The sequence below is a fragment of the Aplidium turbinatum genome, chromosome 12 (assembly GCF_918807975.1).
Source record: "Aplidium turbinatum chromosome 12, kaAplTurb1.1, whole genome shotgun sequence".
In the NCBI taxonomy this organism is placed as follows: domain Eukaryota; kingdom Metazoa; phylum Chordata; class Ascidiacea; order Aplousobranchia; family Polyclinidae; genus Aplidium; species Aplidium turbinatum.
Genome location: NC_137483.1, coordinates 17,172,992 through 17,197,691, shown reverse-complemented (window position 1 = coordinate 17,197,691; position 24,700 = coordinate 17,172,992). Strand labels below are relative to the sequence as shown.

General features: G+C 36.7%; 2 protein-coding genes across 2 annotated transcripts in view; both read left to right on the top strand.

Annotated features, from left to right (window-relative positions):
- Positions 1–804: 804 nt before the first annotated feature.
- On the top strand, positions 805–14,337 carry LOC145780882 (transmembrane protein 145-like). The gene is made up of 13 exons (XM_082592535.1): positions 805–869; positions 1,600–1,677; positions 4,020–4,106; positions 4,287–4,389; positions 6,527–6,622; positions 6,979–7,050; positions 7,340–7,408; positions 7,613–7,693; positions 11,398–11,570; positions 11,771–11,943; positions 12,267–12,387; positions 13,112–13,393; positions 13,853–14,337. The coding sequence occupies exons 1-13, from the start codon at positions 843–845 to the stop codon at positions 13,967–13,969; spliced, it is 1,479 nt and encodes a 492-aa protein (XP_082448661.1). The 5' UTR covers positions 805–842; the 3' UTR covers positions 13,970–14,337.
- A 9,082-nt stretch (positions 14,338–23,419) lies between these two features.
- Positions 23,420–24,700, top strand: part of LOC145780880 (uncharacterized) — a 29,863-nt gene continuing 28,582 nt past the window's right edge. Inside the window, exons 1-2 of the mRNA XM_082592531.1 lie at positions 23,420–23,858; positions 24,228–24,409. Coding sequence (XP_082448657.1) covers positions 23,754–23,858; positions 24,228–24,409 — 287 coding nt within the window. The 5' untranslated portion in view covers positions 23,420–23,753. The remainder of the gene's footprint in view (positions 23,859–24,227; positions 24,410–24,700) is intronic.

The following is a 24,700-nucleotide window of genomic DNA, read 5'->3' as shown; positions in this document are numbered from 1 at the left end:
TTCATGTTAGTCTACGCATTACTGAGCTTTCCCAGCTAGCAAAAAAGATGTTCAGCCTGGTATTGATTCAACAGCCTCCGAGGCTCTGAGTTATACCAACTATCAAACAAGCAATCGTTTTCTTTTGCGTCTATTTAGACTGGCATACAGTATTTCGGGTGCAACAAAGCAGACGGGTGGAGGCATGGAAAAATTTTTAAGTCACAGAGTTATCTAAGAGAGACTATGATCGCCAACGTCTGTATCAGATCAGGCACATAATCATCATCACCAGAGTTAATCTTTTATTTTTAACATGTCTTGTGTTGTCGTCGCGGTATGCAACCGACATTCTTTCCAGCGTGGCGCTGCAGTTCCGCGTGGCCACGGAGCCGAGGGCATCTGAATCTGACTATACTTATACTTAAGAGAAGCAGATAACTATTTAATCATCTAATCAGCTTCTCTTGTATCTTGTACGTTTATCCAACGCATATTTGCATGAAATCACTGATATTTGTGTGGACACTGCTGAAGAAAGCCAGCTAGCACAACAAAAAAATAAAGTAATGGCACATCCTGAACGCTCGCCTATAAGTCAAGTCGAACCTTGCAAACGGATCAACTTCTTTGAGCATTATTGTCAGGACCATTTGTGATTACTGGAGAGGCAAAGTATTGTGTAATAAACTCCTTTTGCAGATGTACAACTAGTAAACATTCGTTTGTGTAGGTTTGTGTACTCGCATATAAAACAAAGGGCATTATATTACAATTTCTTTGTAATAGAATTTATTTTACATTTTGTTTTAAAGGATTGGGCATTTCTTGGACGATTTTGTTTTCTTTCTGATATTGGGAAAATGCGTTTCAAATTCACCTATCCGCTAGTAAGTAATTTAATACAACTAAAACGAATAAGTGAGCATGTACATTGAGTTTAGTGATAACAAGTTGATAAGAAACGTGTGGCGGTTAAACAAAGTTTGAAAAATATGTTTTTGTTTCTTTCTAAGTCTAAACAAAATCAGCCTACGCTTTCAAAATTGTCTTCAAAGCTTTGATATGTGATTCATTTATTAGAGAAACTGTTGCATGTGTACAGTAGGTGCATTACAGTTATTCGCAATTTGATTATTGCAATCAAATAGCTTACCAGTGAACAAAGTAAAAACATATTGAGCATTCTCTTAATTTCACACAAGCGTGCAAGTGTAGCTGCATAGCCTGCACCAGGGTTACTCAACTAATGTTAATAAAGGTCCAGTGAGACAAATTGAATGCTTTTTAACGGTCCGGTGAATAAATTATTTCATACGCAACCCCGAAAGTTAAAGTATCAATGCTTGTACTGAACCTTTTTTTAGGTAAAATCTAAGTCCTCTAGGATTTTTGACAAAGTGTTGGGGTAAGCCCCCAGCTACTAGGATAATTACAAAAAAAAATGCTTTCTCTCAGTAGAAATCTGTCTAAAGAGGCCCAGAAACGTGGCAGTGAGGTTATTCTTCCGAAAGCCTGAGGTCCACCATCAACACTCAGAAGGTCCGGATTCGGACCGCGGTTCGCCAGTTGAGTAGCCCTGGCCTACACATATCCAGTACACTTTTATTTTGCTTTCAGGAGGACTGTTGCCACAAACTATTGCTATATTTTGACGACAATCATCAGTGGCCGACAGTGTACAAAAACAAATCGAAGGTAAATGTGAGAGTGATAACGTCATGTTTACAGGCCAGAAGCGTAGTTTTATGCTTAATCCAGAGGAAACTTAACTACAATGGGGCTTAATAACAACATTTGTTTATGCAATAAATTGCTATATTGTTAACTCAAACAGTACCAAACTTTATATTTTATTTGCTGGTGAGAAAAAGAAAATTTGAACTTAGCTTTCCAGTTAGCTACGCAGCTATTTCTATCATATCTTCATGAATTAGCATAGGAGCGTGTATGCTGACGCGTCCAGAGCACCCCCGATATATATTTATGTGACCCACACAGGTTTTGTCAAGGGACTCAATATAGTTGCCATTTCATTTCTCTAAGTTAACATTGGTAACCTAATTAGATATTTAAAGAGAGGCTATATCAGATATCTCACTAATCACTTACTCAATATACAAATTGATATTGTTTGTCCAATAAACAAACTTTCAATAAAATTTACTTTTTGTATGTTATTCACTTTTTATCTGTTAAAATATGTTTTATAGCTTACTTTCGATTTTTTGGCTGTACCCCTAAATAACCATAACAGCTTAATTATACGTTGTAGCACGTTGGGATAAATAGTTGCAAGACAAAAAATATGCTGTATACACTGCAGAGGATGAAGGCTTGCTTTGTTGTAAGTGTAAAAAACACAATAAACGACCCATTGCTTCATATAACTTGTATCCAACATGTGGCAACGTTTCATCAACTATACAAAAATCAAACAATGCAGGTGAAAGTTTAACTTTGCAGTCAAAAGAACAGTCCTTCCTATAGAATACAGTTCAGTCTATATTTTGTAGTTTTTTCTTTGTTTTCTAGAACAAAATCGATTTTCCTTCTCTGAAGTAGCTATTAACTTTTTGAAGGGCTTCAAACTTACTTTCTCTGTTCACAAGGACAACTAAATTGATAACTGAAGTAACTTTGCTTTTGTGCAACCCACAGTCTTGAGTGGAAGTGCTACTCAAACACATTCAACGCCTGGTTTTGTTCTCGCTTGTTCTAGAAAAGACAATAGCACTCGTATATTTTAAATTTTAGACACTAATACAACGGTACCCAATTGGCGTGTCGACGTTCTTGCTTAGTACTCTTGGTTTATTCGGCCTACTTTACTAATTCCTTTGAAAACGCAAGCAGAAAATTCCATGAAAGGAATTTTAAATTTGAGGTTTCGTTTTTCTAAACAGTATGAAAAGTTGCTTATTTTGCTATCACTTTTTGTACAAACACGCCAATTCAAAATTGTTTATGGTAAACCCTGCAATTTCTGAATAACAATATAATGAAAATAGTTGGCAAGCTCTTTTAAGTATAATTATTATTATTAATTTGCATCAAACCAATAAGTCCATTTTAATTACCATACATACAAAAGACAAAAACAAACAGTCCAAAAATAATCACAATTACCCAGTTAACACACAATGCTGTTGCGGAGAATTGTTAACGGGTAAGCTGTGAATGGCACATTTGAAATACGACGATTTGACAAGAGCGTCAGAATTGCAGAGAGCATTTATGTAACAATTTTTGGAAATAATAACCTACGTAAGAGCGTAACTTATAGGAGAAGTCTCCTTTATCTTTCATGGTTTAAAATTTGTACTTATTTCATATATTTTATTGGAATAATAAAATTTACAAGCGAAGCCAGCACACTTGTGTGGTGAAAGTGAAGGTGAATTTATTAAATTAACGACGCATGATACCTTGGTAAGCTACTGTTTTACTAATAAAACTCTAGCAACTGCAATTTATCATTTCGGCTTTGCATTTGTGGTAGTAAGCTATGGTAGTATGGCGAGTATCTTCCAACCATAGACACCTCCTTCGATCACTTGCTAAAGCGAATGTTGTGTAAGCATTTTTAATATTCGCTCAGATTTAGGACAAAGGCTATTTTAATGGCCTCATTCCCGGCCATCGTCAACAGCACACACGGGTCCTTTGATTTATTGTACTTTCATTTTGTGTATACTCACTTACACCAAGATTCTGGTCATTGTTTGAGGTTGGGTGTACAACAGACAATATCATCAATGATTGCACCATATTCCGTTATCAGACAGAGCTGACGATCGTTGCATATGTTGCACTATGAGACTATAAAGACCGGTTGCGCTGTAGTGGTCTCTGTGTATTACGGGATGACGTCGATATTCTGGGATGGCAGATGGAAAGAGTCTCGGCTTCCAAGATTTAAACAAAAACGGCTGAGCTAGACCAATAACATTGAAAAAGTAAAATGTAAACTTTGACTACATTTTAGTTTCTTTTGTACCTTGAACTGATGCAATTCAGAAATGTTTTTACGTTTTCAGGACTGCTACCAAAAAGAAGCGATTCTTGACCCTGCCAACAACCAAATAATCAATCTTACAACAAGATCTTCGTGGAGTGGTTGCACTGTATGAACTGTAGGCCTAATATCAAAAATTTTTTCAGTTATTTAAGGATCTTGTCTAAACGAAAGGTCTACTTTTGTGTAGGCTATATACGTTATACTAAATTGCCTGAATTGACGTGATACATTGTAAGGTCTAAAGCGAAACATTTAAAATTAAACTCTTTGCTTTCATTGAATTTAGATAAAGAATGAAACCGGAACAAACATGCTACACTGCGAAGGAGGGAGAAGTTTTAGATCTATGAGGGAGCGCTGGTGGTACATGGCCATTAGCAATTGCAAAGGTGATATGCTACCATATAAAACGTTTCTTATCGGACTGGTCTTATCTTCTTCTTCGTGTATAAATCTGTAACATGGTTGTTTCTAACTTAGGCGTTCATGCACAGTTTTAAAAGTTGTTGCGGTTGCTACGTGAAGGTGATCAGCTAGGTTATTTAAAAAAGTGAGATGCTGGTTTTCAGGTGGTCTTTTTCTTTGATTCTTTCACGAAAAACTGTGTGTTGTAATTTTTCTTTCCTCGTGACATGGCCAAAAAGCTTGTTAATGATTTGACGATGTTGTTCAAGACAGTTCTGGTTTGATTGGTTGAGCCTGCACATCTTCATTTGGTTTGAGGCAGAAGAATGATGTTTGTTGCGTTTCACGTAAAAACCACGTTTCAGCAGAGTTGAAACTCTCGCGTTTTTTTGTTTGACGTCCAAGCTTCACATCCATACAGCAAAACAGGAAAGATAATTGAATTGAATAAAAAAAATGCTTATTGTTATCAGTGATGGGCATTATCGGCGATAATTTACCGGCGATAATTATCGGCGATAAATTTTTATCGCTTATCGTTATCACTCAATTATTTTTTCAGTTATCGTTTATCGTTATCGCCAAAGGCAATATTTGATTATTGCCGATAATCGCCGATAAATTTTATTTCGGATCAACACACAAGGTGACAGACCATGAAAAGTAATATTTTTACTAGCCACCTAGTTAATGAAACTAAAATTGAAATCAGTTCTTCTTCAGTGCCTGAAGTGCGTGTGCACAGGTCGTGGTCAGGGAAGGGGGCACGCCCCCCCCTGCAGCGACGGCCCTGACAACACAATAATTTTTAGAGTTGCAAATTGCAATGCAATGAAATGCATGCAACAATTTAAAGTAACACAACATTACTGAAAGAAGTCATTGCGGAACATGATATTGCTTGAAGCATTTGACATGCAGACAGACATCACATTTTGTGCATCTTGTAGGCTAGTAGTTTTTGCATGACAATAGGCGCATCGAGTTGCGTGGTAAAATTATACTAAATACAGTATAACCTTTCTCATTTACCTATGCGACATAGCCTACCTCAATCAAATATTTTTATTCCCACTAATACTGTACAGTGCCTATATTGTAACTCTTATCTCAACAACTCAGCGTTTTACCATTGCTTTAATGATAGTGTTCACAAAGAAAACAAAAAAAAATCTGAAATTATCAGTAAATTACGATAATTATGTTATTGTTCTAAAACAAACACATCTAATTTGACAAGCTTGATGGATTTTACAGTATGCACATTTTTACTACCAATAACGCTTAAGACTACTGATAAATTTTCAAGCATTTTGCGTTTTTTGGATTTTTTCAATTATTGCTGACTTTGCTGTAAACAGCCCTTTAAGCAGACAACATAATACAAAGTTAGAAATTTTTTATGGTATTTTCATTTGATTTAATTATTTTGCCTACTGCACTAAGCGGCAGTGTAACTCAATTGATAAAAGCATCCAACTGGTATTTGAAGGTATAATTATAAGCACGGCGGTTACCTCAGTGCTTTGATTCTGGATCAAGAGTTTGAAGATTCGATACCCACTGCCGCTGTTGCGATTCTATTCATGCATAACTTACAAAAAGTTTTGTCTCTTTACAGTATATTATGTTCGATTTTTCGTCATGTTGATGAAAACAGTTCGTGCTGCATGGGATGGGGCAAAGCTAATCAAGAAAAAAAAAAAAAATTATCGTTATCGGACATTATCGGCGATAATTTTATCGTTTATCGTTATCGCTTAACTTTTTTTTGATTTATCGTTTATCGTTATCGCTTTAGGCATTTTTCGTTTATCGATTATCGTTATCGCTTAACTGAAAAATGAGTTATCGCGCCCAACACTGATTGTTATACTATTCTATTATAACTTTGAAGTGTAAATTTTACCATTGCAGAACGCCATTGTACACTTGTACAGTAAGCCTGCTCATACTGCAAACCTTCTAATCAATACACTGCAGGAATCCAGTACAAATAACAAAAACACACTCTTGCATGTTTAAAAGATTATGGAAAACCTTGTCTGATACAGTACAAATAAATAAATAAAATAAAAGCTAGTTCGCGCCTTGTAATAAACTCACTCATTGCACATTCAGGCGGCGAAGAAAGAAAAATTATTGATATCAGATATGACTTGAAGCTGACAAATGGTCATTCATTTTGGAAAGAACATTTCTCTGCTGATAAGTGTGGTAAGTGTTGGTTTTATGAAACAGATGACTTGATTACATAGGAAAAATCCGCTGCCCACACTGTCAGCTTTGTACAGCGCTGAGGAGCAACGCTTGTCTGCGATGGATAGGCTATACAGCGCTACATAAAATACACATTAGGCCTATGCTATTATTTGAAAATTTATAGTTCGCAACAATCGTGTTGTTCTGATGAGTCTGGTTTAGATATTTCAAGCAAAGCAACCTAATCCAACGATAGTTTATGCGATAAAACTCAACGTTGGGAAATTTGACTTTTTACTTTATCTGTTTTGCCAGATAAACGTTTTCATGAAAATCTAAATCAAGATAAAATCATTTCTTCTTTATCACAGGAGTTTTAGAAACTGACATATTTTTCTTATTGGTATTTGTTGGAATGATGGGATTATCTATTCATGTAGCAGGTATTTGAAATGTTTTAAAAACTATGGTAGGTCTAACTTGTTTGATAATTGACTTGAAATTGGTTTATGTTCGAATACAGCACAAAATTACTGGAATCCTAAACTTTAAGGTTTCATTTGAATTTTAACAGCGGTGAGCTTACGTCGCTCAAATGAAAAGGGGTGACTTGCAGTTGATGCTAAAATAAAATAATCAAATACTATAAGTAACTAGTATTTACGGTATTTTTATTAGATTACATTTTAACACAAGTAGATATTCACCCTTTTAACAATGTTTTTTTTACAGTTTTTCTTTTTGAGAGACAATTGCTCCACATAACATATAAGATGTTCATGGTGTGCCTTGCTTTGGAAGGTAAGAAATAATAGGGAGTTTTAATTTTAACCAACGGTATTGAGTGTTAAATTTTAGAAAATGAAATTAAATACCTTAGGCCCGAACTGTTGTAGGCTGTAGTGTTCGCCATATGAAGATTGACGTTTTGATAATACTCTTAGCCCTATCTACTCCACTCCGTAGGGAGGCATTTGCCGTTAAGCTTGCATTTTGTTTTTATAGTTTTTGGACTTCTGATGTTGTGCGTTGCTCTTGGTACATTTGCAACAAACGGAATAGAAAATAACGCCCTGGAGATAATAGGTGAAAAATGTTTTCTTATTTCACTGGTACTGATGTAACTTGAACTCTTTAATGTAAAACAATTGTTCGAAGCGGAAGCATGGGACCGAGGCTCCAGTTGGACTAATGCAACAAAAGTTTTTGCTTCCTTTTTGAAAGGTTGTTAACAAATTGATTATTGTATCAACATTTCAGATAAAACTAGGTTTCTTCATACAGATTTTAAGCCAATTTGAAAAATTTGCAAAAGGTAGCAATAAATTTTGCTTGGTAAACATTGAGTGGTAGCCTATTTTAAAACTCATCCATTGTAAATTCTACTATTTGCGGGAGTTTTTTTTTTAAGAAAGAAGGCTACTGAAAACGTATGAGTAGATTAATTAAGGAAGATAAGTAATTATAATCATTTGTTAACGCATGAATAAAAATAGCTGATTGGAAGCGATGCCATTACACCACTTGATTTACCTTTTACACCATTTATATTTCTGCTTTTGTAGCTGTAGCCAATATTGGTTTGTTATCGCCATGGCATATTCTAAGATAATAAATTAAAAAAACAACATTGCAGAAGCTCTAAGTTGCCCAGATGAAAATGATGATTATATAATAATAATAAAAACAGCATTTTATATAGCGCTATATCCACAATGCAAACTAGCATGTAGCCTATAGGCTACTCCTGGACGCAGTAGGCTACATGACAATGGTGGTGAATTACACGGTACTTTCAGTCATAATGTTTAGAAAAATAGAATGTTTTCAGGCGAGTTTTGAATTCGCTTAATTTTCAATTGCGAGTTGAAAATTTTAAAAAGATCAGATAAATTCAAAAATAGATTCACATTTTCTGAAGAATATGATCTTGCATCCGCAATAGAAAAAGATTTCATTTGTGTATTGTTTTCACGTAATCTTTTCACTGGCCCGTCACCTTTTTGGAGCATTGGTTCCACATATCCTATGATTGGTTATCTGAATTACGCAAAAAAATTTTAAGCTTAAGCGGCAGTTTTTTTTACTAAAAAAACCCTGATACAGTAGCCTACTGTAGTGTATAGGCTATGTTACAATCTTGTATTTAATTAAATTATCACTTGTTATGCCTTTAGCTTTTGATGTACGGTATTGTTTTTTCTTATGTTAGTTCATCTAAACTAGGAGTCACCCACCTCTTTTGCATGCGGGCCACTTTAGCACTAAGGTTGCGGGCCGCACTAATAAAATTTTAGGTAGTTTGACTCTTATGCTAGAAAAGAATGCATTTTGTACCCAGTATCCAGAGTTACATGTTGTAATATTAATCTTAGATTACCGCAGCAACAAAATTAGTCGAACAACGCTACTGCCAGGCCAAACCCCTTTAACAACACTTTTGACTTCTTTAACAATGCCTAATAAACGAGGCTTCTTGTTTGGCAGACTTGTAGCGAGGCGAGCGGTTTCATCAGAATATTCATCTCTAAGCAAAAATGGTGTCGTCACTTCGCTTCACAAAAGATATCTTGCAATTAACAGTTTCAGTAAACAAGGAAATGTTTGACACATCGCAATACAGGCAACAATAGTGACCTGCAAACATATCAGTGAAAAATAGGCTCCAATAACAGGGAGAAAGAAACCAGGCACCATGAAACAAACGCTTGTGGAAATCAGCGAAAAAAACGTTTCCATCGTAACTCATGAACAGTTTTCCCTCTAAAAAAGCAATGAATTGGTTTTTCATCCTTTTTGTGAGAGTGTCTAAGTACGTCTTTCTTTGATCATTAGACAACTGTCACTTGCGGTGCTTATCAGCATGGCAGGAATTGTTGATTAACAGCATTTTGCAGTACTAAGCTAAATATTTTCATAATACAATCAGAAAAAGTCTTTAAATTTATATATAATAGCCTATTTGGCCAATTTATTATATTGAGTTGGCACACCGACCTGTTTTGCCAACAAAAACTTGCATAAACGGAACACTGCTCATGAAACACAATAACGGTGAAACGCACACTAGTGTTTACATGACATTTACAAACTTAAAATAAGCAACTCTATACTCACAGATAATTTCTAAATTCGAAAATAGACGTTTTAATCAACCACTGGGACAGTGTGGCTGGACATCGCATTGGAATAACTTTAAGCGACCCCAACCTAGAACTGCAATCTGATTGGTCGGTCGGTGAAATCGTATGCAAAGCGAAAAGATGCTTCCCGGAAAGTATTTTTTGCCATCATGCTCTTTAACTCCTTAAGAAAAGTATTTTTGGTTATACTTTTACGCTGATACCTTCCGCGGGTCGCACATAGCAGCGTGGCGGGCCGCCAGTTGGTGACCCCTGATCTAAACCATTTTTTCAAATGCTTGAAATTGCTATGTGGCATAGCCTACATTGCCGAAAACGTTTACAGTTATTATTTTTCTATTGTCTACAACAGGCCTGTGCAACCTTTATTACAGGAGGGCCAGATATAAATAACTGGGTGAAGCCGCGGGCCGCACGTTTATTTAACATGATTTCTAGGCTAGTAGTTGCAGGCACAAAAAAGTAGTTTTTTTGTTATTCATGTTGTTCTTATGGCGTTATTAGGGGCTATCTTCTTTCAGAAATAATAAGTTAAGACACATAAATTTCTGAAGAAAACTGCTATTCTAATTTATTGTCACACCGTCTTTAAACGAGATCAGTGAGAAATTTGCAGCTGGTTTCTTTTCCCAACGGCATTTTTCCAAATTTAGTTTAATGGAAGTGCTCGCAATTCGAAGTCCATTTTCCAAGTGTTTGTCTGTCAGAACCGATCGATAGGGTGATGTCATGACGTCCATTTTAGAAAAAAATGTTCGCACAAATACGTTGAGCCAAAAAGAGCCATTTTTGAAGCCATGGATTTTTTCAAATGTGGAAAGTCATCTTAGTTGAGATGTTTTCGGTGAAAATCGCCAAGATTCATTTCTAAATACTTTGCTTTCAAATCCTTTTTTCTCTTGAAGATCAATAAGTTCAAGTTATATCTGCTGGTGCTTTGTCAATGTCTATGTTGAATGGCGAAGAGAACATACCAAACAAATGTTCATGAGATTTGAAGTCCTTGAAACGAGCCAAAAATTCATACAATGTTTTCAAGTTGGTCTGCAAATTCAGTTTTCTCAGGATGCATTCCATAGTCTCTCAAAGTTGGAAAGTGAAAAATATTTCCTGTCTGTACATGAGCTTTTCAAAGTCGTAAATTGTTCATAATGCCTTTTATGTGACCATACATTTTTACTTTCCACAAATAATTAAATACAATGGATTAGCGGTGGCCGGTAGAAGATTTCTAAAATGGTTAACAGAAGGTGTGAAATCTACAATAATCCGCTCCACAACAAATTGTTCCCACGTACCAGACTAAACTAAATTGTAAACACGTTGCGCGGGCCGGACACAATTCAGAATTGGCACATCTTCGCGGGCCGCATTTGGCCCGCGGGCCGCACGTGGCACACCCCTGGTCTACGACATGATAAGCGATAAGCTTCTTCAGCAAAGTAGGCTAATATTTTTACATGAATTTGTAGCCTATTGTCAAACTGTGAGTATAGCTTACGGTTCGATTCGATGTGTAGGCCTAAGTTTTATTTGCGTTACAATCCAATGTTTATTATAAACTGTGTTTTACCATCTGATCTAAAAACAGCTTCTAATCTTATAAATTACCAAGGTTTCAGTTTTCTCAACCGTTTTTTCTTTTAGGAAAAAGCTTTGGAGCATCAGCAGAATTATTGTTTCTGCTACTGCTCTTGCTCTTGGGAAAAGGATTCACAGTTACAAGAGGCAAGCTGTCTTACTCTGGAACGATTAAAATGTCAGTTTTTATCACAGTCTACGCCGTTATTGACATTATCCTTTTTCTTTACGAATATGTGGTAAGTATAATCTATTAATAGCTCAAACTTGATACTTTCAGCCTACTGCAAATTTCCTTCAATATCAGGCCACATAGCGGTATTCCATTTATCAATTAAAATTTAGCTCCCTGAGTTTCGAGTTTGGCAGCTTTTCAAAATTGTGAAATGTGGCCAACTTGGATGAGTAAACGTTCAACCAAATATTTGTTAATTTATAGTTTTTTGATCCTGGCTTAGTACTTTACGTTTACGAATCACCAGCTGGTTATGGATGGATTGCTTTGAGGCTGAGTGCTTGGATGTGGTTTACATATGGAGTGATGTTCACATTGAAACGTTATCCGGAAAAAAGTGGCTTTTACTATCCCTTATACTCATTCTATTCCTTCTGGTAAAAAAAAACTTATTATTAATGAAAAGCAAACTGTGTTGTAGCCTATGCATTTGCAGTTTGTGAATGTCGCTTACAATAGGCAATAAATTGCAAACATTGTATCATTTGCGGTTAGTTAGAGTTGTATGCTATTTTAGAACGTGTTTTTATACCAACGTAGCGGCTACACTTGCTTTGTAGGCTAGCCTACTTAAAACATTTCACTTCTTTTGTTACTTCAATGCTTTAACATATTTTTTATTTAGGTTTCTTATTTTGTCCTCTCTATCCCATTCTGATGCTTATTAAATATGAAACTTCAATGCAAGTGTTTCAAATAGGTTTTTCGCGGTTCCAGCAATGGTTTTAGTGGCGTCTCTTGTCATACCAAGGTACATGAGGGCCAAAGTCGTCAATGGAATGGAAAGACTAATTGATTTTTTGGCATACGCTGTTTTTCTGGTATGTTTGCAGCGCCGTAGATGTGAATTTCTGCTATGTATTTTGCTAGCAAAAATAAGCAGGTACACCAGTGATTTTCAAGCTTTTTGAGGATACGGAACGTTTTCAATCAACTATGAAAACCCTTTGAACGGCTAAGAAGGGATCGAAATTTACTAGTAAATTTTGCAAAGTGACTTTTGGATAACGATCTATTGATTTGAGTGCCCAAGTTTCAATGCTTTGTCTCAACATTGTTATATCCACGTACTCCTAAAAATGTCCACAGATTTCCTGATGGTTCGTGAACCACGGGTTAGGAATTATTGGATTCCGACTTTATGAGGTTAATTTTGTCTGAAATATAGATATTTTTATTATACAATTTGTGATTGGAAACTGAAATGAGTGGTAGGCATTTTGTCTCTATCAGAATAGGGTCATCAAGTTAGTCATCTCACATTAAGCAAACGAAGATAAATAAATTTGAATGATGATTATTATAGGAAAAAAAGTACAAAGTAGGATATGATTTCACCGAAACAAGCAGCACCAAAGTATTGTATCTAAGTGAAGTTCCAAAAATAATTGATTGAAAATTATTTTGCAAACGAGGATTTCTTAAAGCCGATCTTCAACCTAAGTTTTCAGCATATCAGTGTTAGATGGAGTTTGGCAATTTTTTGTTAATTGATACCGTAACCTAAAGTGTTTTAATGAATGGAATATTTTGGCAATATTGCAGAGCTTAATTCGGCCTCAAAACGCAAAGAAAAACTTTCCGTACCACGTTCGAACTTCTCAGATTGGTTTTGCCAGCAATCAAACCACGAATAGTTCGTCGAATTTCCGGCACAATGTCTACGAAAGTAATGCAACCGATATTCCAGTGACCACAAGAAATCCAAGTGTTTTTGATGTGTTTACCGTCAACACGGATGTATCCAACAGTACAGTAACTTGTACGATCACAAACCGCATGTCCAATACAACGCATGGAAGTCCAATTATTTGTCAACAAGTCGGGGTAAATATACTGCAATCCATTAAACTACACTTGTTTTTAGCTTTGAAATATGGTTTAATGTTTCAGTCATGTCTTCTTGAGTGACATTTATTTTCCTGGTCCAAAAATCTCGGTAAAAAATAATAAACAAATTGTCTTGTTTGGCTTTTGCAGTCAGCAGTATGCAAATTTGGACATTGCCGAATGATTGTCAGAGATACAGTAATAATCCGATCCACTTCTGATCGAGAGTGCTTCAAAATGTTTGGCATTGTATGATTTTGATAAAACACGCGAATGAAGTATGCTACTGCGGTGTGAAATGCTCGTGGGTAAAATAAATCTACCTATTTACTGCAACTTTTCTTATAGCTACCCTGAACAAGAAAATTTTCTCACTTTTTAACGCAACAAAAACTTGCTCTACCTATCAATATCAGGCATTATGAGCATCTCTTTTCAAAACCTATGCTTTTTCAGGAACCAACACCGCCTCCTCCATATTACGGTCATTCAATGTCATCTAAAACCCCAGAAATTTGTGAAAAGACTTGTCTGGAAAGTGAAAACATTTCAATGGAAGTTTCCGATAACTAAACCAACCTACCGCTTCCGCTGGCCTTTCTTTGTTTATTTGTTGTAGGCCTACTTGTAATTATGTGACGCGTCAGCGAGTGGTTACAGCTTTGCTATAGCCATGCTTAGCCTACGCCTGGTGGTTGAAGATTTAGATTAGGCTAAGTGAACGGGAATGCAAGGAAGCCAACCTTTGTGTCCATTTTCAGGCATGGCTTCAAATATCATTGCCAAAGACACAGCCGCATGCTATTGAGCGGTGTCGAACCGGTTCCCTTTCGAGTACCATGCCGGGCCAGTGTTCTCACCACTCAGCTATGCAGCCGCCGTCTTTCTTGTGTTGACCATAGAAAATGTTTTATTATTCTGTAACTAGGGTCTGGGTGGAAATTTCAAAGGGTCCTCACCAGGACCGGATTTAGCTGATGGGGGGGGGGGGCCGGAGGCACTTTTATATGGGGGGCCCGGGTGCAAAAAAATTTTTGCGCCTACGGCGCGAATAACCACCTCTACAGTAGGATTAATCCAACGCTGCACTGCACAGCATTTTGCAGAAGCTTCAAAGGCTGAAAGATAAAATAAAATAACACAAAATCACATTTTTTCACGTAGGGGGGCCCTTCAAAAGTCGGGGGGCCCGGGGCACCTGCACCCTCTGCCCCCTCCCTAAATCCGGGCCTGGTCCTCACATCTTCTGAATTTATTCACCAATGAGCTTCTTGGGCACTGGGCAGCTGCTCACCTGCTTCATGTCTAAACCATATTGTGTTTGCCTGAGAGAAGACAAAGCAGGCAAGCAAGGCTGTGGAAAAAGGTAAAAATATTCTTACCCTTGAATCCAAACATATTTCAATTCAAGCACAGGCTTGAATTGAAATAAAACTTGAACTTGAATTTGTTTCTGTCTTGACTCTTTGTTGCTAGTGTAGATATTTTAGTGTAATGTTTACTAAATGTTTATCATCGACTTGGCTGAGGGTGGCTGCTTGACTCGAAGACCGTCATGGTCACTTCGCAGCTTCCCGTTGTGATTTACTTACTTCAACGATGCAGGGTACGTTTGTTATTTTTCTTTGTTTCAATTGTGTTCGTTAAGCGTGCTGCATCATTTAATGATTTTGCTGTTATGATATTCCACAACAAAATAAACCATCAATCAATCAATTAAGTTAGCAAATTTGTTCTGTAAATTGTTGTGTTTTTTTTCACAGTAATGTTGTTAATGCACGAGAGTGCAGTCGATTTCATAATTGTGTTTGTCATAATTGGCTAAATGTCAGAAACAATATCGACGTTCTATAGGCAGCTGCACTTATCGAACTTTTTAGTAGGCCTAGTTATACGATTCCTAGACATCGAGCCTGGCCGTGCTTTTGCGGTCAACATGGCGAAATTGGTGACGAAACTCGTAATTGCAAATGTAGCCTAAGCATGAAAAGTGATATTTTGACGTAGTCTAAGCTGTAGTATTGTGGAAGCATTGTGTAAATTTTGACTATCATTTGATTTTGAACTGCTGCTTACTACTGTAAAGTAATTCAACCAACAATAATCTGAGTTACAGAAACCGAAAAAAATTCATAACTGTTATTGTTTTTGTTTTTTTATATGTAGCCTATTTATACAGTGAAATGTTGAGCCAAAGAGAGCGCAAAAATTGAATTTTGCCTAGGGTGCAAAATAGCTTTGCGCCGGACCTGGACAGGACACACCGTTTTGATCGAAAGACCGTATATCGCTCACCCCGATAGCTGAGTTGTTTAAGTGCCCGACTTTGTGCACAAAGAAACCGCAAGTTAAATTAGCGCGTTTCGACTCCCGCGGTGTGCGCTTGAGCAACGCATTTCAAGTGGAAGGGAGGAGGTGGATTAATACTTTAGCCCCAAATTTAGGATTCAACATTGTAAGATCTGGTATAACTTTTGAAATTTTTCATCCAAACCCCCTACCCAAAAAATACTTTTTAGAAGAAGCATTTAATTATGTCACGTAAAATCGCCTCATATAGAGTTTACATAAATTTTCGGTTGTGGCATTTGAAGTTTAAATAGGATACAGCCGCAAACAGTTTTTTCTGGTTTAGACTTTATCGTAAAACACGTCACAGTGGTCGTTTCGATTTGTACGCATGACTACAGCCTACGACATGCGTGAAAGCGTGACAGAAAATACATCTTGTATTAAAGAAACAGCATTTGGGCTACCACACTAAATTAATAACAAAGTTGGATCATTTACATAGTTTTCAGTTCAACTACATTAGCCTAGACCATCAAAATTTTTAATTAAGCTACATTACAAATTACTTCCAAATATACCGAATCAATTACACGTTTCAATTGTAAATATTAAATGTTTCAGTGTTTCTGTTCATCGTTGATCTTTTACCGTTTGATTTTTAAAAGACAAATAGCCTAGAATTGCATTTGATAAAGATTACCTGGCGCAATGCAGGCTAGGCAGTGGCGTAGCTAGGGAATGTGCCGCCCGGGGAGGATTCAGATTTTGCCGCCCCTTCAAGAAAAAGCATGTGAAAATGAAATGCGTTTTTTTTTATCAGATTATAATCAAATTCAAAAATCGTAGTCTAAAAGTGCCGCCCCCAGACGTGTTGCTCGGGGTGGTCTGCCCCCCTAGCTGCGCCACTGAGGCTAGGTCACTTTTGCACCTCAACTAACAGGTCAACAAACGCAAGCTTTTGATATCACGCGATCAACATCCAATGTGATTGTAATTGGGACCAAAACTTTCTTACAATTATACAAGTTATACAACAACAAAAAAATCTCAATTAAGTCACAATTAGGGAAAGGCGCAAAGCGGACATTTGCTTTTTTTAAATCTAAAAAAAAAACACATTTTTTCCCTGTCTTTTAAAACTACTTGCATGAATATAGCCTACTAGGCTACAGAAAAAACGGTAAACCCTCGTGCCACACTCGGTGACCAAGAGGTTCAAATAGTTTCTTAGCTCTTTCTTATAAAAAACTCGCTCAATTAGCCTAAATGTGATGACATTGTGGTGTTTTTTGAAAATTTACTTTTGAACATCAACGGATCACTATTCACCAAAAAATAGCTTATTCTGCATATTTCATTTTACTCATAATTAGCCTACAAACTTTTTAAATTTTTTTGGATAGGCCTAGCTTGCTTGGGGCAAAAACGCACACATCGATATTACTTGTAATACAGCCTAAGAAAACAATATTATAACTTATTAAGAAAATGAAGTATCATTCTATTTGAATAAGCTTAACTGAAGATGATCTAGCTTCTAGCTGATCGAAATCGATATTTAGCTATATGTGATTAAACTGACTCGTGTGAGAATAAATTTCTTTGCAATATTATATTAGCGTGGAAATTGTTTTCAAACAGATTAATTCTTAGACCTGTAAACAGCAACGATGCATGTGTCTTTGCTGTTTAGAGAATGCAAATAGTTACAGTGATGCAAATAAGCTTAGTTGGATTTTATTTGAATAAGCATAGGCCTACTGAAAAAGCTGTCTTTACGGCGGCGAAAGCTTCATTTATAATTAATTTACTGGTTACCCAACCTAAGTGTTTTTACGTAGCCTATATAGGCTATTCATTCTAACAAGTTCACAAAAATTTGTTTAATCTTAACAACTATTTGACAAAATGAACTAAGTTATGAGACCAAGCGGTCATAGCCTACTGATGACAGCCTGTGTCCGAAAAATATTTTTTGTAAATAAACAAAGAAATAAAAACATACTCTGGGCAGGTGTTGTTACATGACATGTTACCGTATTTCAAATAATGCAATAGGTCTGTGATATCAGATTTGTTTGCTCAAATAGGACATGTTTATCTTCGGACAGAGAATGCCTCTGAATAGATAACCTATTCTCGGCAGTTTTGTACAGCCACAATTTTGAAAGGCAATTCAATTAAATTTATTTTTCTTTGTCGGAAAACAGCAGTGCATCGGAGCAAAATCAACAAAAGGAAAATGTGACAAAACCACACAATTTAAAGACGTGCATGCGATGCAAATTTAGAGGTGACGAAGAAGAAAGTAAATTAATTAAGCACGCAACCGAACAAAAACAATGGTTTGGAGGTGGGAAAACGTCATTCAACATCAGCTCAGTGGTTACGCGCTCGGCTCAAGATCACGTGGCGCTGGTTCGACTCTCGGGGTGTGCGCTTGAGCAACTCATTTCAGCACTGCTCTCCATTCAGCGGCATCTAATGGATGGAATAGTTCCCCGGCAACAACACTTCAACAATCGGAAAACTTCACTCTGCCAATCTTGGTAACCGGCCCTGCGTCAAAAGCCTCTACATAGAGTCTACAAGTATGCGAAACTACCAGGAATAACCAAGGCTTTGGCAGTCCGAGGATAAAGATTCAAAACCACCAACCAACGTAAATTGTAATAGTAGCTTTGTAATAAAACTAAAACACATTTTTAGGGCTGGAGGGTAGCAAGATAAAATTTTGGAGGATTTATTTCTCTTTAAGCCTCCCCGACCCTAGCTACGTCCCTGCCTGTGGTTACCGAGACTGGCAGAGTGAAGTTGTCTGTCGGCAGTAGGCTATAAAACTTTCCTGTCGGCCAGTTATGTTTTTAAATGAAATGAGCATTGTAGGCCTAACTTGTTATAGGCTATTGGCTACAAAACTTGGTTTGATAAAGTGGGCCGCGTTTGTTTCTAAATTCCTTGGCCGCTCCAGTTTGCTAATCCATTCCTCCTAATCAAAACTGCCAAATTTCCCCCAAATGATCTTGGAGTTTTCTTAAATTTGATACAAAATTTCCTATCTGGAAACAATGCTCAAGAGGGCAATTTGAAGAACGGAAGTTTTGCTGGAAATGAAAATTTTGCTGTAGGCTTCAGAAAAAAATTAAAAATTTGGCCGCCATTGTAGATATGTAATTGAGATTTTAGGAATTTTGCAGCTGTAAAAATATCTTAGCCTAGCTGTAGCGGTCGTGAAACCAATTAACCTTTATTGTAAATAAGCATTGCCTCAAACAACTGAAGATCGTTTTAGAAAACAAAAACAATTTTGTCTGCTCCGATAGCTCAGTTGTTTAGTGCGTGACTGCGTGAACGAAGATGCATCAAGATCAAGCGCCCAAGCGGCGATAGTTCGATTCTCCGGGTGTGCGCTTGAGCAACTCATTCAAAGGACTGCTCTTCATTCGGCGGGACCTATAACACAAGCCAACACACTTTTTGTGACAGCATGGTAAATGCCACTCTAGGGTATATATCTTGGGTGCTGAATTCAAAAATTACATCAGAGTTTTTGTATCACATCAGAATTTTATGATATCTGAATGCTGTTTTGGTAAAAATTGGTAAAATCAACCCCCTGATCTATATTGGTAGACTATGGCGTTTCATGGAATTGACCCATTTTTTGTCAACAAGGTCTGCGATAAAGTCTAAATTCATCACGATAAAGTCTAAAGTCTACACAAGAGGTACAAACATAATATTAATGAAAACATTGAGGTATTTCAAGACCTTTTTTAGTTTTTTAAAAATTTTATTGAAGTCTGGTAACTTGAACCCAATAGACTTTTTGCACAGTTAAAATCACCAGAGCGTGACGTTTGAATTACGCGGAGTCCGAGGGTTAAGAATCGCTTGTTTTCTACGGTTTATGAAGACGTTTCTTGTTATTGCAAGCAAGCGTGAGGTCGCTGGGAGGTGAAAGTAAATTTTCTGTGTTTATGAATTAATGTAGGTTATCGGTACACTTCAGTTCTTGTTCGTTTTAATCATAGTGTTGGCTAACAGACTAGGAAAGGCAATTTAGGACGGCCATTGTGGAGCGTGTTCGTTTTGACCGGGAATTGTGGATCACGTTAGTGGTACCTTGTCTTGCAACATTTTATTTTCATTCTGCATAACTGGTCACAGCGGTAAACCATAATCTCTTCGTGGGAAAATTGTAACATAAGATTCCCGAATCCGTTCGTCTGCATGTAATGACCGAAAAAGAAACACTCCTTTGAAACGTCTATTCAAAATTGTATTTCTGTAAAATTAGCCACCTGGCTGTCGAAAATGGAATGCAACGCCGTACACCACTAAAACTTGTCACTACAGAACAGATTACTTGGATAAAAGACGGAAATTTTGTCCAGCTAGCAGCACTAAGCGAAACAGTTAAATTTGCGACTAACTTCAAGCAGCAATTTTACGAATGATCAGAATAGATATCAATATCTCAAACTCACGTACGCAGTACTGTGACGTAATAGTCAAAGACATTGTCACGCAATTCAAACAGGTGTTCAAAGGTGGTGATGCCATGTTTCATGTTTCAGTTCAGTTCAGTTGTTTTTTTATTTTTTTAAATGTTTAAACAGGTTTGACACAAGTCTTACGAACGATGGTGCAATTTTGGCTCATTTTTAGGAAAAATTCCATGACGTAATACGCTAAGATTCAGTAGACCTGAACGGTTTTTATATGACGTTTGATTAGGTGAACAATTGTCTGGAACAATAACATATGCAACAAACCAACCACACTTTATTGGTGATGCCAAGCATAGTTACTGCTATCACTGGTATTTTCCTGTCGAAGATGTGAAATTGACGAATTTTTTTATGGCCCGCTCTCTACATGAATTCGATGGCGTGCAATATTCGTGTATTCAACACTTCGTCTTCACTCATTTGAGGCTTACCTAGGAACGGTGAGATATTCAAATGTAGACCAATACCATGTAGGCTAGGCTAAATCTTTTTCTATAAAAAATCCTTTTTCGGCTATAACAGCATCATTGAAGTGCAGTTCATTAGCAGCTATTTTCTGCTTCAAAAGGTGAAAAATCCACTCCTCTGACATATTTCTTTGTCACTCACATTACCACTTTACCAGTGTACAACTGAGATACAAACATAATACCCCCATTTCTTGGATCAACTCCCACTAATCTAATGCCTTTGCAGTGTTCGTACTTTTATAGTTCGAGTACGTTTGCGACTGACGGTGAAGTGAGGATGGTGTTTCGAGACGTCCTTCAGTGTAGTCGATGATGATCATGGTGTTTGAGTAGTCCTTTTTGAAGTCTGGCTTCATGGCTGCTATGATAATATCACGATGACGGAATATGTTCAAACTAATCAACCTTATATACATGAGATGCATTCAAATTCAATTCAAATACATGAGATGAAAAATACGTTGTACAGTACGAATGCAGTTCTAATACCAAACCTTGAGCCTAAGTCTATATAAAACAAACCCAGGCGAAGTTTCATCAACACCAACAAAAGATCATCTTCCACCGCTAGTCTATGTAGCCTAGATGCAGTGCTCCTGTATCATTTTGAGATATTTTGAAAGTAGCATCGTCATCAAGTTCTGCATCAACATTTTGATTTGCATGCTTAGCTTTTAAAGCTGTATAATACAGGAAATTCTTCCCATCTTTGCCGGGCAAGATCGCTTTCAATACAATTCAATTCTGTCAATTCTTGCTACAAATCGGCTGCCGAGAAACATATTGTTGATTGGATGGTCTGAATGGCTAGCGTGGAAGCTACACCGTTATGGTTGGCGAATCGCAGCTGCTCGCTGTACTAGTGAGTGCTCAGCCTTGTGCTGATAGCCGGGAAGAACGCCCCTTTCTTCACAACTGGTCGAAGGTTAACACTTCTATAGCCTAAGTTTACAACTCAAAAGAGTTTTATTTTCTGGAAAATTATAGGCTACTAAAACACTGATACACGCCTGTAAAGACCACAAAACAACAGCTTAAGCAAAAGTTAAATAATTTATTCGCCTGCAAACTACGCCACTAACCTTATTGCAGTATTGCACAGCATTGCAAACAGCGGCTAGTCGTTCACGACTCCAACGTCACGCTCTGTTGGTTTGTTATGCAAAAGGTCTATTCTTCAAAGTTTATCTGCTAACACTAAACGTTCACGTCCGTGACAAATTTTCAAACACTATTGGCTCATAAGATCTTTATAAAACGTTAACAGTAGGCTAAGAGAAAATTCGGCTAAAAGCTAATATTATTGGAAAAAAATTTCGTGCACAAATCTCAAAAACCGGATGTGATGGGTAAAATCTGATGTGATTTTTGAAATCAGCAACCTCAATATAGCCTATTTAAAATCACATCTTACATTGCAGACACAATTTTTTTTTATCTTTTTTGTTGGCCTGTGGATGGAACAATTCCTCGGCAACAACACTTCAAATTTGGAAAATTTCACTCAGTCGTTGTCGTCGTGTGAGCGTCTGGGGCCGAGGGTCTATCCTTTTAAAACCCCAGATTCACAGATTTTAAATCAGTCAGTCTCGGTAATCGGCCGTGCGTTAAAAGCTTGTACAAATATGTGAAACTAATAGGAATAACCTATCAAAGCTTTGTCAATCTGAGGATAAAAATTCGAAACCTTACTACAGTCTCTATATTACTAGTCTGTAATATTACAAACTAGTAATGTTAACCAAACCAACAAAGGTTGGTTTTGCTGAAGTTGCAGAAATTCTAAATTTACACATAAGGTCATCTGGCAACACTTCAAGTTACCAGTTTACGATGTCTTATGGTTGAAAGGTGGTACTGTAGGCTACGGTACTTGACTACTTGGTATTGCAGAGTGTAGTTTGTGGTTTGGAGTCTTTTGACTTTCTGAGTTGTGAGACTTTGTGACTGAGTGAGTCAGGGATGTGACTGTGGTTGCGAAAATCCTCTGTATGCGTGTGGTGATTGATAGTGATTCGGTGTGGTTCGATCTTGATATAATTTCTTTCAATTAGTAGTCATGACAGGTCTTAGTGTTTGGGTTTTAAAAGCACGGTATGCAGTTTTAATTTTGAATCGTCTATATTTTTGCCCCTTCAAGTTTAAGGGTCCAAACAAATCGCTTCCATCTATTAAAATTGATTCCAGTGACACAAGACGACATTTCTGCAGTTTACTGTATCCTATACGTATTAAAATATTTTTTTTTTTGCTGCAATGGTTTAGCCTAGTTTGTTAAAGTGTGTTGTGATGTTTATGAGTGTTAAGGAAAAAAGAGTAAGGCTTAAACAGGAGTTTAGATTGCGGCATGTTTTAAGAATACTGAAAAATCTTTCGCTAATTTTTTAATTAGTGTAGTTCATTGAGTAAAGATAACAGCTTTTTAATAATAGTTCAGCTCGAAGTGATTTTGTTCAATCTCAATTTGTGGTTTGAAATTTTTTCACTGTGTGGTGAACTACCGGTAGCTTAAGAGTTTGGTGCCATTGAAAATTCAAGTGTAATAATTGTAATCAAGAAGCTTGAGAAAATTAACCCATGATTGATACCTTCAATCAGAAAGTAACTTGTTTGAAGAGTCATCTACATGTTAAACTTCCTATCTTATTACAAAATCGAAAAATGGTTGTGTCAGATAACGGCGGCTGAAAATCTATGAGACCGAAAAAATTGCCTGTGTTATATAAGAATAGATAATTAATGGATAGACAATGGTTAGAATGCTGAAGTATGCAAGAGCAGATTTATTTCTTAGTTTTTATGTGTGGCTTGTATAGCCTAATTAGTTTATTTCCAGATTTTTTTTGGTCTTCTTTAAAATTGCCAAGCTTTAAATGACCAAGCTTTTTGTATCTTTGCATTCAATCAATAATATAATATTAGTTGACCAAAATGTTAAACATACCGTATTCAACAAAATTGCATGTTTCTCAAAGTAAAAAAAAAGTTTTTATTGACGGCAATTAAACCTGGTTATGTTATTTAGGTGAGAACAAGGCGGATAGTTACCTGTAGTAACAGGTTCAGCCATCTGCAATCACCATGGAAAGAAGTCAACAGTCCCAAAAAGTCTTTATTCACCCATCAAGGGCTCATTTATTTCAGAAGCCACCTGTTACAGATAATGCTAATCACTCCATAGTTAAGGTGCGTAACTGCCCAAATAAAAAAAATTCAATGGTTTGATATTGTAATGTGTTGTGCTGAAATACAAAGACATTTTGATGTCATGCTTTCATCTGTTGGTGCAAAAACTTTTAAAGTGATGTTAAGTTGCATCATGGTCGTAAGCCATTCAGCCATAAAATAATGTCAATAGTGGTTGTTCACTAAAAACCTTAACAGGCTGTTGCACCCTTATTGGGATCATCAGAAGGTTCTTAAGTATTGGAATATAATGAATTCAAATAATGAACAGAATTGTTGTGTTGAACCAACGCCTTTTCAAATGTTGAACCAGGGCTCGCGTTACTCGAGCATGCAGCAAACTGTGAATAACCTTATTTTATATGATAGAATGTGTCTCGTACATGGAACAATCGCAGAGATCGACCCCAAGAGAAACAAACGGATGACCTTTTAGTATTTGGTTATGCTTCCAAACTATTTCCTCCAAATGAACAGTCATCTGCAATAGCAAGAAACAAGCATCTGATAGCATGGAATGAAGATTTTTCATTAAATTTATTGATAGACAGGTATGTACCGTATATGGTTTTGTAAAATGTTTTTACATTGTCGCTTTGGTTTTATTGTATTTTTGATCAAAACTCTTTCTTCTTGAAACGATGTCCCGAATCGGTTGGTACCATAAACTTGGTTGAAGAAATGTTGTGAACTGAAGTAGTTGGTGGTGAGTACTACATTGTTTTTTCATTTATTAGTGTTAATCTGTATTATTGCATTGGTTTTTACTTCTTACACTGGTGTCTTAGACTCTTGATAGCAACTGAATGAGTTTTTTGAAAGTGTTAATATCATATAAAACC

What these genes read in the sequence shown, in the direction of transcription:
- LOC145780882 (XM_082592535.1), top strand. Translation starts at nt 843, where the DNA reads ATGCGTTTCAAATTCACCTATCCGCTA. An exon ending in CTTCGTGGAGTGGTTGCACT is followed by an intron (nt 4,107 to 4,286) that starts GTATGAACTGTA and finishes CATTGAATTTAG; the next exon opens with ATAAAGAATGAAACCGGAAC. An exon ending in TTTTTCTTTACGAATATGTG is followed by an intron (nt 11,571 to 11,770) that starts GTAAGTATAATC and finishes GTTAATTTATAG; the next exon opens with TTTTTTGATCCTGGCTTAGT.